Here is a 12940-nt window from a genome sequence, read left to right on the forward strand (position 1 = left end):
CCGAATTTCGGGAGTCCTCCGGACATTCCGGGAGAGTTGGCAAGTATGCTTAAAGGTTACTGCATTAAACGCAAATTTTTCACTGAAACTTTGAAACAAATGGGACAGTTGTCCAACTTGCATTTGACAGATAAAAGCTATTTGCTGATTGTTTGCTGTGATTCAGTGCAAATCTGTACCTAATGCCAGGTTATTAATTAAACCCTTTTGTCTTGTTAATTTTTTTTTGGCCTCACTTCAAAATACGACCAGTACAATAATCACATGTACACAAACATAAATCTGGTTTTACTTTTTATTTCAGACACCAGAACTAGAGACAATTCAGTTTTACATACAAACTCAGAGTGCAGGGTATAAAGGGGGACATTTAGTAAAGACCGACAATGCGCAAAGTGAGATGACAGGGGAGAAATATGCTAGAGAAAAAATAAAATAAAAATAATTGACTAAAAACCATTTCAAAACATTTATGCTGTTTTTAAAAGTGCCCCTTCGCATTCCTCATGCGTCAATCAGACATTGATTGAAGGTTTTATTGCAAGTGGAGAGAGATATATCAGAAGCATCTCTTTAGCAATCAGGCAGCCAGAAACAGATGTTTGGTCACAATGTCAGCTACAGATCTTCTCACAATTACCCCAACACATGTATCTGGCACCCGTATAATAGCAAGTAATGCTGTGTAGAGGAGTGGAAAAGGCAATCACCCGATATTATCAGCTAAAAAGGAAACTATTCCCTAAAACTGGTAACTTCAAAAGACTTTAAGTTGTTGGCTTTTAACATGTCCTCTTGTGCGGCATTTACTAAAGGCATTACTTTTTATCTCTACTTTCAGCCATGGTGTTATATAGATCGGGCAGAGCGGTTTTACTTTGGTTGCCACAGCAGAGTTCTGTCCTATCACACGGTAACACAAGCTCCGCCTGGTGATATAATTACATGACTGAAAAGCATTAAAAAAAAATCATAGGAGGTAGACAGAAGAAAAAAGTGATATACTTGGTAAACGTTGCAGGAGGGCACACCCAAGCCAATAAGTGAAAGACATCTGAAGGTGGACAAGTGCTAAAAGGTATTTAAAGAGGCCACCTGCAGAGTCCTACACTTAAATTTAAAATGCAAGTGTCCGTAGAGGAACGCTCTTTCCAGTTTGCTTATGAATTTAAACTTCTTCATTTTCTAAGATGGGTACAGAGTTATATGGGTAAGGAAATCCATAGCAGCGATTTGCAACAATCGCTAGATGGACCAAGCAGCAGCGGATTGGATGTGTGTCACATGATAGGATCTGAGCCAATCACATGACAAACTCTCCGACTAGCTACGCCACAATACATACTGCGATTTCCTACACCTTACGGACCATATAACAATGACACTAAGGGCTGGAGGCCTTGGTTTAAACCCATGAGAGGGTTAGAAAAGTCCCCGTTTCCCGGTGTCACAAGCCCCAAATACTTTAATGGGAAAACTAAATTTTATACACAGTGACGCGCAAAACTGTATATTAATTTAAAAAATATATAATAAAGGAATTATTTATATTGCATTACATGCTGCAGGGAATTAGTGTCAATAATCACACGTTTTCTTTCTGGAGAAAGAAAAAAAAATAAAATGTATATATCCCACAGCAAGAAATGACAGAGCACACGGTGATGGCACAGATTGGTAAACGCCAGTTCTACAAACCCTTAAGATTAAATCTGTATGAATATTATAATATAAACACGTTTGCACTTCCTATCAGCTTTCTGTGGAGCAAGATACCGCAGTCCGCTCAGCCATGACCTACTGCACCACTCCGCCTATTAAGAAGCCGCGAGAGGCCTCCATTTTCTTTGTCTAAACGGTTACAATACACAGTAAAGTAACGTGTACCTATTATGTACACACAGAGGAGGTTGTCATTAAGAGGCAGAACCTAAACTCTTCCTAATATAGCCTATCCGTTCATTAGGCCCTAGTGCCGTCACCAAGACACGTCACACGGTAGAGTGGTTCAGCTACAAAATGGCTGCCTCCACCATAGGTATGTGACAAAGGGGCATATTCAATTAGGGTTCCGGTTCGCGGGATCGCGCCGCGTACTTAATCCACGTTACCGCAATAACGTAGATTTTTGTTCGCAGCCCATAGGGTTGCGAACGAAAATCCGCGTTATTGCGGTACCGTAGTACCGGCAAGAACGCGCACTTTTTGCGGTAACGCGCGTTACCGCGAACCGGAACCCTAATTGAATATGCCCCTAAGTGGTCTGTAGATAAAGTGCTCCAAAGCAATGCAGGTCTATGAGGTTTGTGACACAGATAAAGGCTTATTCGTTAAAACAGGATGCCATAAATATTGTAAAAAAAATAAAATAATAAATTAAACAAACGTGAAATGACCGAAAACAGCGTCATGGCATTTTGACGCTAAATCTTTCATGTTAAAGTTTATTATACTGATCTATTGGGTTCAGTTTTTTTATTGTTAAATTGTCTAGTTGATTTTAGCAACAACCATTTTTTCAGCTAAAAGAACAATACGCTAAAAGAGTACTTATTTTAAAGTAGATTATATCATAAATATCTCTCTCTTCTTGCCGATTAAACAAGGAAATCCCATCGAAGAGAGGCACACTGTTAAAATGTCATTGCTTGAAAAGTGTTTATAGCTCTGTGACAGATATTTTACCTCAGACAAATAAATGATATTGCATCTCCCATTGATATTGCTAACACTGTGTGTGTGTTTAATGCTTGGCGTCATAGGAACAGACATACACTCTGCACAATATCTAGCACCTGTGGGTATTATCATTTCTTTCTTTATATCTGAAGAGGTTTGGCCAGTTTGTACTTGCCGAGGATTATGGGAGATGTAGTTCATCAGCAGCTGTGGAGTCGCAGGTAACTTTACACTTAACCAAAGGGCAGCCATTTTGTGGTCTGAACCAGTCTTCATGATAATGTATCCTATCAGTTCCCTGGCAACATCACCAATTATTGCCACATATTCCTCTGGTACTGGGTCCTGAGGAATTATTAGCCTGTCTCCTCATGAAAATTAGTCCAGAGCACAAAATGGCTGCTTCTTTGTTAAAATTGGCCGAACCCACAAAATGGCTGTCTCCACGGCACTTGTTACATTACTGGAGCACGTTCCTCATGAATCAGTGATTTCACTAGTTCCAAATGACTTGACAGGATCCCAATAGTGTTGTCATATTGACATGACTAGTTATACAGGCCAGAAAATGTTTGTAGGTGACAAGGACAATTTAACCAATATGTGATGCTTATAGTTACCAAACCCTCATTTTAATGGAGGATTCTAAATAAATGTCACAGAGTTGGTTTCTCAACGTCAGTCTTTACTTAATAACCCCCTTTAAACTTTGACAAGAAATGCTACTCTGTAGACAGGACCCCCCACCCCAGCAGTAAAATTCTGTGGCGCTACGGTGATTACCAGGTATTTAATGACAAACAGGACCCCCCCATCCCTTCATCACAGGAAAATTACCCCGACCCTCAAGGCGACACAGTAACAGGTTATATTATTGCAGGTAAACAGTGCTACACTATCCTCTACCCCTGTAATATGCGCACACACGAACACATACCTATATGTGTATGTTTATTTACACAGAGTTCTAACGCCGAGTCCATATCCGCTTATTGATGCAAGTAATGTTTAGTGCTTGTGAGGACTTCACCAAATCGCTAAGATTCAGTAAAGGGTTTCGGGTCAGTATAGAAGAGCCCATATGATTCGTAGTCTGTGAAAAGTGTTGTACGGTTTAACTATTTAAGTTAGGCAGTGTTAATCACAGGCAAAACTTCTGCCTATTAGGTCACTTGTAGGTCTTTTTACATCCACGGTTTCAAGGTACCGATTTAGCACAAAAAGATATTGTACCTCGAATAATGCTACGTAAAAACAGCATAAAAACCGTTTAGCAGTCAAGAGCAATTTGTGACGTACATCACAACATACCACATCAAAACCAACAATCCATAATTCTACGGACCTTCTCATACGTCACAGTCCAGGGTGGCCGGTACTGAACGCACTACGAGTCCATGCTCTGGTCTAAGAAGCAGTTCTAAATGCAGTATCCAGGCTACAATAGTACTGGTCTAAGTCTTATCTTCTGGTTTCGGGGATGTGGTCATTCTGGTAATGTTCAAAAAAAAAAAAAACAGCTAGTGTCAATATCTGTATTAAAATGCCCGTTCCATATTTCCGACCATAGGGTTTTAGATCAAACAGGAATTACTTATAAGTCCAGCAAGCCCCTGCCCACCTCTGTCCTTTGCAAACTTCCTTGTGTTTCTGGAAGCAGCTCTCCACCCTGAATTTCCGGCCGCAGTCTTCACAAGAGTATAAATTTCCGCCATGAGTCTTCATATGTTCGGTGAGGTGATGCTTCAGTTTGAACTTCTTGTGGCAGACAGAGCAGCCGAAAGGGCGGAGGCTGAAGGTCAGCATGATGTGGCGGTCCCGTTTAGGTTTCACGGCAAAGCGTTTCCCGCACAAGCAGCCAAATTTTTTCCCATCTGGGGCAGCCACAAGCTTAACAGGTGCGTGAACAGTTTGAGCCTGAAGTGCATGGGAAATGATCTCGTTGCCGTGTAGGTCGACAGGTTTAGAAATCGTGAAGGATGCGGATTCAGAGGGTCCATATAATTTGCGAGGAAGACAGAGAGAAACATCAGAAGACGACGGTGAGGACGTTGGAGGGAGGACAAAGCTTAACTCTGAAGGGTACTCTGCCTGCACCTCAGAAACCTCAAAAGCTTTCAAAAAGCCACTATCGTCGTCCCCTCGCTCCTGTTTGATGTAGAACACTTTGGGACTACCTGGGGAGGAGGAGGATGAAGGAATAGCATAGGCGCAGTTGGCAGCAACAGAATCATCCAAGACATTCCCACCACTCTTTCCATCATCATCTTCTTCCTCCTCCTCCTCCTCTGAAACACGAACCTTGATCACATCTTCATCATCGGAGCAGCCCAACGTGACGGTCGGTGGTGGTGGATCATCTCGCGGAAGCTGGAAACTGCTGCTGGGCGACTGACTTTCACTGGCACGGCTCGACCAGGTCCGAGAGGTGCACGATTTCCTCTCTTTAAGAAGCTCGGAACATCGGTCTACCACTTGCCACATTTGCAGACCACTAGCCACCAGGAGGTGCGATGGTAAAGCCTCAATTTCAAGGCAGAGCCTCCCAGAGTAAATAAGCTGCAAGAGGTTCTCAAAAGCATCAGGCTGAATAACACTCGGGAGAACCAAACAGCTGGTGTCGTTCAAAAGGAGTTTGTCATGAAAATAAGGAGAGGATGCAGCCAGGACAGTTTTGTGAGCTCGGAAAACGCGGTCTTGGACCTGGACCGACAGATCGCAGAATTTCCCCTCCAGACGCTGCTTGTTTAGTGTGTCCAGGAGCACAGAGCTGTAATGGGGGAAGTCCAACTGGACACTTTCGCCGCCAGGCATGGTGACTGTCTAAGAGGCAGGGGAACAAAGAATTAGAAGGGAAGATACTCTTATATGGAAGCACTGAATTACACAAGACTAATGCAATTCTGAGGATTACAGTATATTTACGCTATTTGAGCCATGTTATGAAATAAGAGTTTATATTTTAAACTAAATGAGATGTCTCCAGCAGCTGAGTAATATGTATATATTTACAGGTTTCTATCCCCAGTCATCACTTTGCTATATTCAACTCACTTCTCCGCCCACATACATCACCTCCCTCACATCCCATAATCTTGCTACCTACTTTCAAGACAAAATCAACATCACTCAACAAGATATTTTCTCATGACAAATGCCACACATTCACCCGCCTTTTCCCACACTCACCAATCCACCATCACTCACTTTTTCCCTCCAGTAAACAATGAAGTCTCTGCAGACCTCTCACCCTATCATCTGCCCCCTCAACCATATTCCCTCCCAACTTCGCCTCTCCCCCACTACGTACCCACTGCTTCAACCTGTCTGTCTTCACCTGGACATTTCCATTCTCTTTAAACGTGCGCTCATCTCACCAATTCTACAGAAACCATCTCTCCATCCAGCCTCTCATTCCAATCACCGCCCTATGTCTCTTGTGGTCTTTAAACTACATGTACATCTTGTGTACAATTGTTTTTCTCCCTTTCCCTCCTCTCACTCCATTCTCTGACTCTGCAATCAGGCTTTCGTCCCCAACAATTCACTGAAACAACTCTCACAAACGTGATCAATGATCTACTAAGAGCAAAGTCTGAGGGTCATTTCTCGTTACTCATCCTCTTGGACCTCTCTGCCACTTTCGACACAGTTGATTGCCCTCTTCTTCTACACACCCTTCACTCACATGGCCTTCGTGACAGTTCTTTCCAGGTTCACTTCTTACCCAACTGCTCCTTTATTAACTCTACCTCTGGCACATCCTACCCTCCACTTCCACTATATGTACTCGGCTGTCTGATTTTCTCATTGTACACTTCTTCTCTTGGGGAACTAATTTGCTCCTTTGGCCTCCGGTACCACCTCTATGTGACTGTAACCAAATCTACCTCTCCTCCCCTTGACCTCTCCCCTTCTGTACCATCTTGTGTAACCAACCGTCTCTCTGCTATCTCCACGTGGATGTCCCAATACAATCTAAAGCTCAACATGTCCAAAACACAACTCTTCATCTCCTGCCCTCAAATCTCCCTCACCATCAATTACACCACAATTTACTCAGTCTCCCAAACCCGCTGCCTTGGTGTCACACTTGACTCCACCCTCTGCTTTATTCCTCACATCCAGACTCTCTCCCAGTCCTATCACCTCCACCTTAAAAAATATATTGCCAGAATATGCCCTTTTCTTACTCAATATGATTTCAAAACCTTTATTTAGTCTCTCTTGATCTCCTGCCTTGACTACTGTAACCTCCTCCTATCTGACATGCACCTCACCCATCTATCCCACTTCAATCCGACTTGGCGGAAAGACTTTCAACCAAGCAACATCTGCCTCAGCACTTTACAAGTCTGTACACTGCCTTCAATCGTCCTCCTTCAAATCTCATCTCACAAAACACCCCCTCCCACCCTCTTAGATCCATCTCTGACCTGCACTTCATCTTTAATAACCACCTCTAACATGCCACTACCCACTTACAGAACGCCCGGTCATGACCAATTAAACTCTCCTACAGTCTTCATTTCTTCAAATGGTCTCTGAAAACCCATCTCTATTAGAGCTTACCATACTGCCACCAATACTACCCACACTGGTACACCAACCCTACTCCCGCCAATACTACCATCACTGGTACACTGTTATACTGACCAGATACATGCCTATACTACTCACACTGGAATACCAACCCTAATCCCACCTATACTACCCAAAACAACTATCCAAGCTATTTTGAGCCACACTTGTTCCTCTTGTTCCAGCTGTGCCCTCTCATGAGCAGGGTCCTACCTACCCCTGGTTTTCATGTCTGTATTTATATATGTCCTGTTTACCCCAACTGTCTGGCATTATGAAGCACTGTGGCGCCTTAAAAACTAAAGATATTGATAAATTGGAGAAATTATTTTGCATTATTGTGAGATGTTTTATTATAATTGTATCATAAGTTATAAATATCATAGCTGGTGGTGACAAACAAGACTAGACAGAGATAGATAGATATCTCTATCGATATCTATATCTCTATACACACACACTGGTCAAAGTGGGGATGTATAAGGTGGTATGCCATACCACCAGTTCTCCTACTGCCTTGATTGTTAAACTATCAAATTCTATTTACTTGCATTCCCATTAAATTTTTCATACCTCCACTTCAACCAGTGTGTGTGTGTGTGTATATATATATATATATATATATATATATATATATATATATATATACACACACACACACACACACACACAGTGTACAGACACAGAAGGCCAAGCTAGCCTAGCTGCACCAGACACACACATACCTATATACACAGCCAACAGAGTCACAGTAGAACACATATAACACCCCATACACCACCTATCACACATATAACACACCATACACATAGTATCACACATATCATACACCACCTATCACACGTATAACACAATGTATCACACATATAACACACCATACACATAGTATCACACATATAACACATAGTATCACACATATAACACATAGTATCACACATATCATACACCACCTATCACACACATAACACACCATACACATAGTATCATACATATCATACACCACCTATCACACATATAACACACCATACACATAGTATCACACATATAACACATAGTATCACACATATCATACACCACCTATCACACATATAACACACCATACACATAGTATCACACATATAACACATAGTATCACACATATCATACACCACCTATCACACACATAACACACCATACACATAGTATCATACATATCATACACCACCTATCACACATATAACACACCATACACATAGTATCACACATATCATACACCACCTATCACACATATAACACACCATACACATAGTATCACACATAGTATCACACATAGTATCACACATATCATACACCACCTATCACACATATAACACACCATACACATAGTATCACACACATCACACAATGTATCACACATAGAACACAATGTATCACACATAGAACACAATGTATCACACATAGAACACAATGTATCACACAGGCCGCACCAGGCCCCGCTCTCTCCTACCTGACTCTTCCCCAGGAGCCCCGAATACATCAGCCAGAGACTGCGGCCAGCACAGGGACAAACATCCGCTAACCCTGGGAGAGCGGCGGCTGCGGGACACAGAGCGCTATCCCTGGGACACACAGGGACATAAACACCTGAGCACTGGGACGACCATGAGATAACCCTGGGAGAGCCGCCCTGTATGGTGACATCACAGGACCCTGCTGTATGTACAGTCAGCTGCTCCATGCACACAGACCAGTGCTGACGGCTAGACATGGAACTATTGTTTATTTTATATATATTTGTTTTTAAAACCCAAATATTTATTTAGTAAAAGTAAGTGATAAACATAATATCAATAATATAAAATGTATCAGCAAATATATAAATATATAAAGATATAAAAAATGCAAATGCAAAAACAATCCATCTTATTAATTGTACATTACTTACTGAACATTATAAAAAAAAACAATAACAACCATTGTTTATTGACACAACAAGTGGAAATGGAAGAGGAGGAGGAGGGGATACAGCACAGCTACAACCGTGGAAATGGAGGGAAACAGGTGGAAAAGTCAGAAGGACTGAGTATCGAGATTGCGTTACTTTGGCCCAGCCCCAGGGCAAAATGTCTTGTTCACGGGCAGAAGTGGAGCAACTTACCTGGCCCGTACCCCTTCTCACTTCACCTACCCACCCCCTGGAGGTGAGAAAAAAAAAGTAGGTAAGTATAGATAATATAGACAATATTTCCAGCACCTCTCCCAGATCTCGCTATCAGGCTTAAAAATCTCTCTTTTCTTTTGTGAATTACACTGACAACACTCCCAAAATTCCTGACCTAATAATTGGGACATTTTTAGACTACACCCAGCAGGGCCATCTTAACAACATTATAGGCCCCCGGGCAAAGCAGTGCACCGGGGCCCCTATATATATATATATATATATATATATATATAGATATAAATATATATATAGATATAGATGTATAGAGATACAGATATAGATATAGATATAGATATATAGAGATAGATGGATGTACTTGCTCAGTGACCCTTGAAGGTTTTTTTTGAAGGTTTTTTCTTTTGCAGGATTATTTATTCTAATTAAGAGCCCCGCCTATGGGGTACCCTTGCCCGTGGGGCCCCCGGGCACCTGCCCATCGTGCCCAATGGAAAAGATGGCCCTGACACCCAGGCTATTCTGATCTATGCAAAATGTTTCCCCAAATTGTGGAGCCCCACCATAACGAGGAGGGAAGTTGAGTAGGGCTCCCTCCTGGATCACTTTCTACTGATACAGATCACGTCATTGTGGCACCTCCCCTGCTGCACGATGATGCGTTGTTGCCTACAGGGGGGGGGGGCAGAAGCATATTTGCAACGCGTCATCACCCCCCTGCACATGGACCTCCCCTCTGAAATCTCAAGTATGATCCCCACCCCTGTAGTGGAAATCTGAACTATTGGATGATGCTTTGCCTGATCAAAAGCCGGGATTAACATCAAAGTAACTAACACCAGCCAGGAGTTGGTATATTACAATATCTGTTACAGTGAACATTGATGTTAATTACAGCTTCCTATTGGCCAATGTAATACACTGCCAAAATATCAGAGCTCCCACCTATGTCTATTAGGTTCCCCAGTAATTACCCAAATGATGTAACCAGGTCTGAATTAAAAATAAAATATTTAAAAATTAATAATTAAAAAAGTAATAAAGTAAATATCCTCTTACGCACTCAGTCAAGCTCGGTCAGTGTACGGGTGGTGGAGACACAATATACAATTTTGACTAGGTGGTATAGATGCCCCAACCTGCTGGCTAAGATGGTGCCTGGGGTGCCAAACATGTGTTGGCGATGTATGTCGGCGCCAGGTACTCCGTTGCATATATGGTGGGAGTGCATAGCTCTTAGAACTTTTTGGGATTCAGTTCTTTTGATTTCAAAAGAAATAATGGGCGTTGAACCACCTAATTGCCCCAAATACTGGTTATTGAATCTTAATAAATTTACCATCTCAAAATATAAAAAATCAACAATTAAAAACCTTAGCAACGCGGCAAAGGCCGTGATCCCGGTGCACTGGAGATCACAGAATATTCCTACCATTAAAGAGTGGTTTGCCCGTTTAGAATCCTATACAATGATGGATGACATACTCTATTCATCAAGAGACAAATATAGGGAGTATTACTATATATGGTTCAAGTGGCTCGAATTTAAGGATTCACCACTATATTCTCAGTGGAATAGGTGAACCCCCCCCGTTCCCCTCTCTCTCATCTCTGATCTATCCCTCCTTCCCTGTCTGTATTCCTCTTAACCTTTTCCCCATCCCTACATGATGTATTATGGTATACTAAATGGTACTTTGTTTTCTATACTGGTGCACTGACACACCTCATTCGTGTAACTATATCTTTATATGCAATGTTTATTAATGACTTTAATGCATCGTTCAATGCAAAACAGATATATTTGAAAAACCTGTTTAATTTTCTTTTCAATAAAAAAAAGAATTTTAAAAAAATATTAAAGTAAAAGTGTTAATGTTGTCATGGAAATATCACGGAACGGGAGCTTTCGGTGCAAATTGTTCAGAAATTGCTTTATTCTTTTAAAAAATTGATCAAATTCAAAAATCATTCTGTATAGTACTCACATGTGGCGATATGATGACAGTAGGGAGGGTCTCTCTCTTCGTCACTCTCTCTCTTTGTCACTCTCTCTCTGAAGGTTTCCCCCTATACAGTCTCCTTAAGATATAATTGCAGAAGTAAGAAATCCGTATGTGGTAATACACCTATGTAAGTAAAACCACAAGTAACAGCTAAGTAGAATATTACAAGTTTCAGATACTGATTCTTATTCTCCCCAGTATCATTGTCCTTATTCATTTAAGGGACACGAGGGATGGCTATTACGGGAAATCCTTCTTCAGCATGTACGGCGATGTGACCACAGATCCAGAAGCTAGTTAGATTAGCTGTATATGGGTGTTTGTTGGACGTGATCATCCATAGCATTTAAGTGTGCTCCAAGTGAAGAACTCACAGGGCTAGATTTACTAAGCTGCGGGTTTGAAAAAGTGGGGATGTTGCCTATAGCAACCAATCAGATTATAGCTTTCATTTATTTAGTACCTTCTACAAAATGATAGCTAGAATCTGATTGGTTGCTATAGGCAACATCCCCACTTTTTCAAACCCGCAGCTTAGTAAATCTAGCCCACAGAGTCTATTGTGTGGAAACACAGACACACTTACCTCAAGAACTGGCAAGTTTTAGAAGGTAGAGACCCTCAGTAGAAGCTGGACCACAAACACTGAAACTGATGGGTGTAGGTCAATGATCTTTTGGTTGATGGATAAATTAATAGTTGTCTTGCAGCAAGATCTATGGACCCAGGGGTTTCAACCTGGACACAAGCTATTCTCACCCTCGGCACACCTAAGACCTCCCCAGAATTCCGCAGCACACCAAAAAACCACAGGAATTACCGATTGCGGGAACGTCACACGTACGCGATACATTCATGACTGTCATCCCCAAAACATAATAATAATAATAATGAATTGTTTATTTCACTAAAATGTTTTACAAAGAAAACATATGGAACAAATGGTGAAATTATTTCCTTAAGGCAAAGTCTTCCAGTTAATCATAGTATGGCGCATGTAACGCCATAAATCTTGTGCTTTTTCTCCTGTTTGAGGTATTGCGCCACGGCACACTTAGCAACATATCGTGGCACACCGGTGTGCCACAGCACACCTGGTGGAGAAGCTCTGCTATAGACATATAGATATACACTATTTCACCATCACATAGAATTTACACTTTTCAGTTCTTTTGTATTCGCACCTTATGAAAACTATGGTTAGAGTACTGGATTCACTTAGTTCACTCTTCACCTCAAGTGGGTAATGGGGTTCTATATATACAGTGCATCCCAAAAGTATTCACAGTGCTTCACGTTTTACACATTTTGTTATGTTACAGCCTTATTTCAAAATTGATTAAATTCCTTTTTCCTCTCAAAATTCTACACACAGTATCCCATAATGACATTGTGAAAAAAGTTTTTTGCAAATTTATTAAAAATAAAAAACTAAGAAATCACATGTACATAAGTATTCACAGCCTTTGCCATGAAGCTCAAAATTGAGCTCAGGTGCATCCTGTTTCCACTGATC

The 12940-nt window shown here is 41.4% G+C and overlaps 2 protein-coding genes across 3 annotated transcripts in view; one reads left to right on the forward strand and one right to left on the reverse strand.

The window, feature by feature from the left end:
• The window catches only part of LOC142101950 (uncharacterized), a 389962-nt gene that overhangs the window by 149039 nt on the left and 227983 nt on the right, over window positions 1-12940 (forward strand). The gene's annotated exons all lie outside the window — the stretch shown is intronic.
• Window positions 282-8933, reverse strand: ZBTB9 (zinc finger and BTB domain containing 9). Of its 2 annotated transcripts, none has more exons than XM_075186398.1 (2): window positions 8884-8933; window positions 282-5502 (listed from the first exon to the last, which is right to left on the reverse strand). In XM_075186398.1, the coding sequence occupies exon 2, from the start codon at window positions 5491-5493 to the stop codon at window positions 4270-4272; it is 1224 nt and encodes a 407-aa protein (XP_075042499.1). In that variant the 5' UTR covers window positions 5494-5502; window positions 8884-8933; the 3' UTR covers window positions 282-4269. The 2 variants fall into 2 exon arrangements, with proteins under 2 accessions (XP_075042499.1, XP_075042498.1); XM_075186397.1 differs by lacking the exon at window positions 8884-8933 and adding an exon at window positions 8747-8857.

Source organism: Mixophyes fleayi, chromosome 9, assembly GCF_038048845.1.
Source record: "Mixophyes fleayi isolate aMixFle1 chromosome 9, aMixFle1.hap1, whole genome shotgun sequence".
Classification (NCBI taxonomy): domain Eukaryota; kingdom Metazoa; phylum Chordata; class Amphibia; order Anura; family Limnodynastidae; genus Mixophyes; species Mixophyes fleayi.

What these genes read in the sequence shown, in the direction of transcription:
- ZBTB9 (XM_075186397.1), bottom strand. Translation starts at nt 8,776, where the DNA reads ATGTATTCGGGGCTCCTGGGGAAGAGTCAG. An exon ending in GGCTCCTGGGGAAGAGTCAG is followed by an intron (nt 5,503 to 8,746) that starts GTAGGAGAGAGC and finishes CCTGCCTCTTAG; the next exon opens with ACAGTCACCATGCCTGGCGG.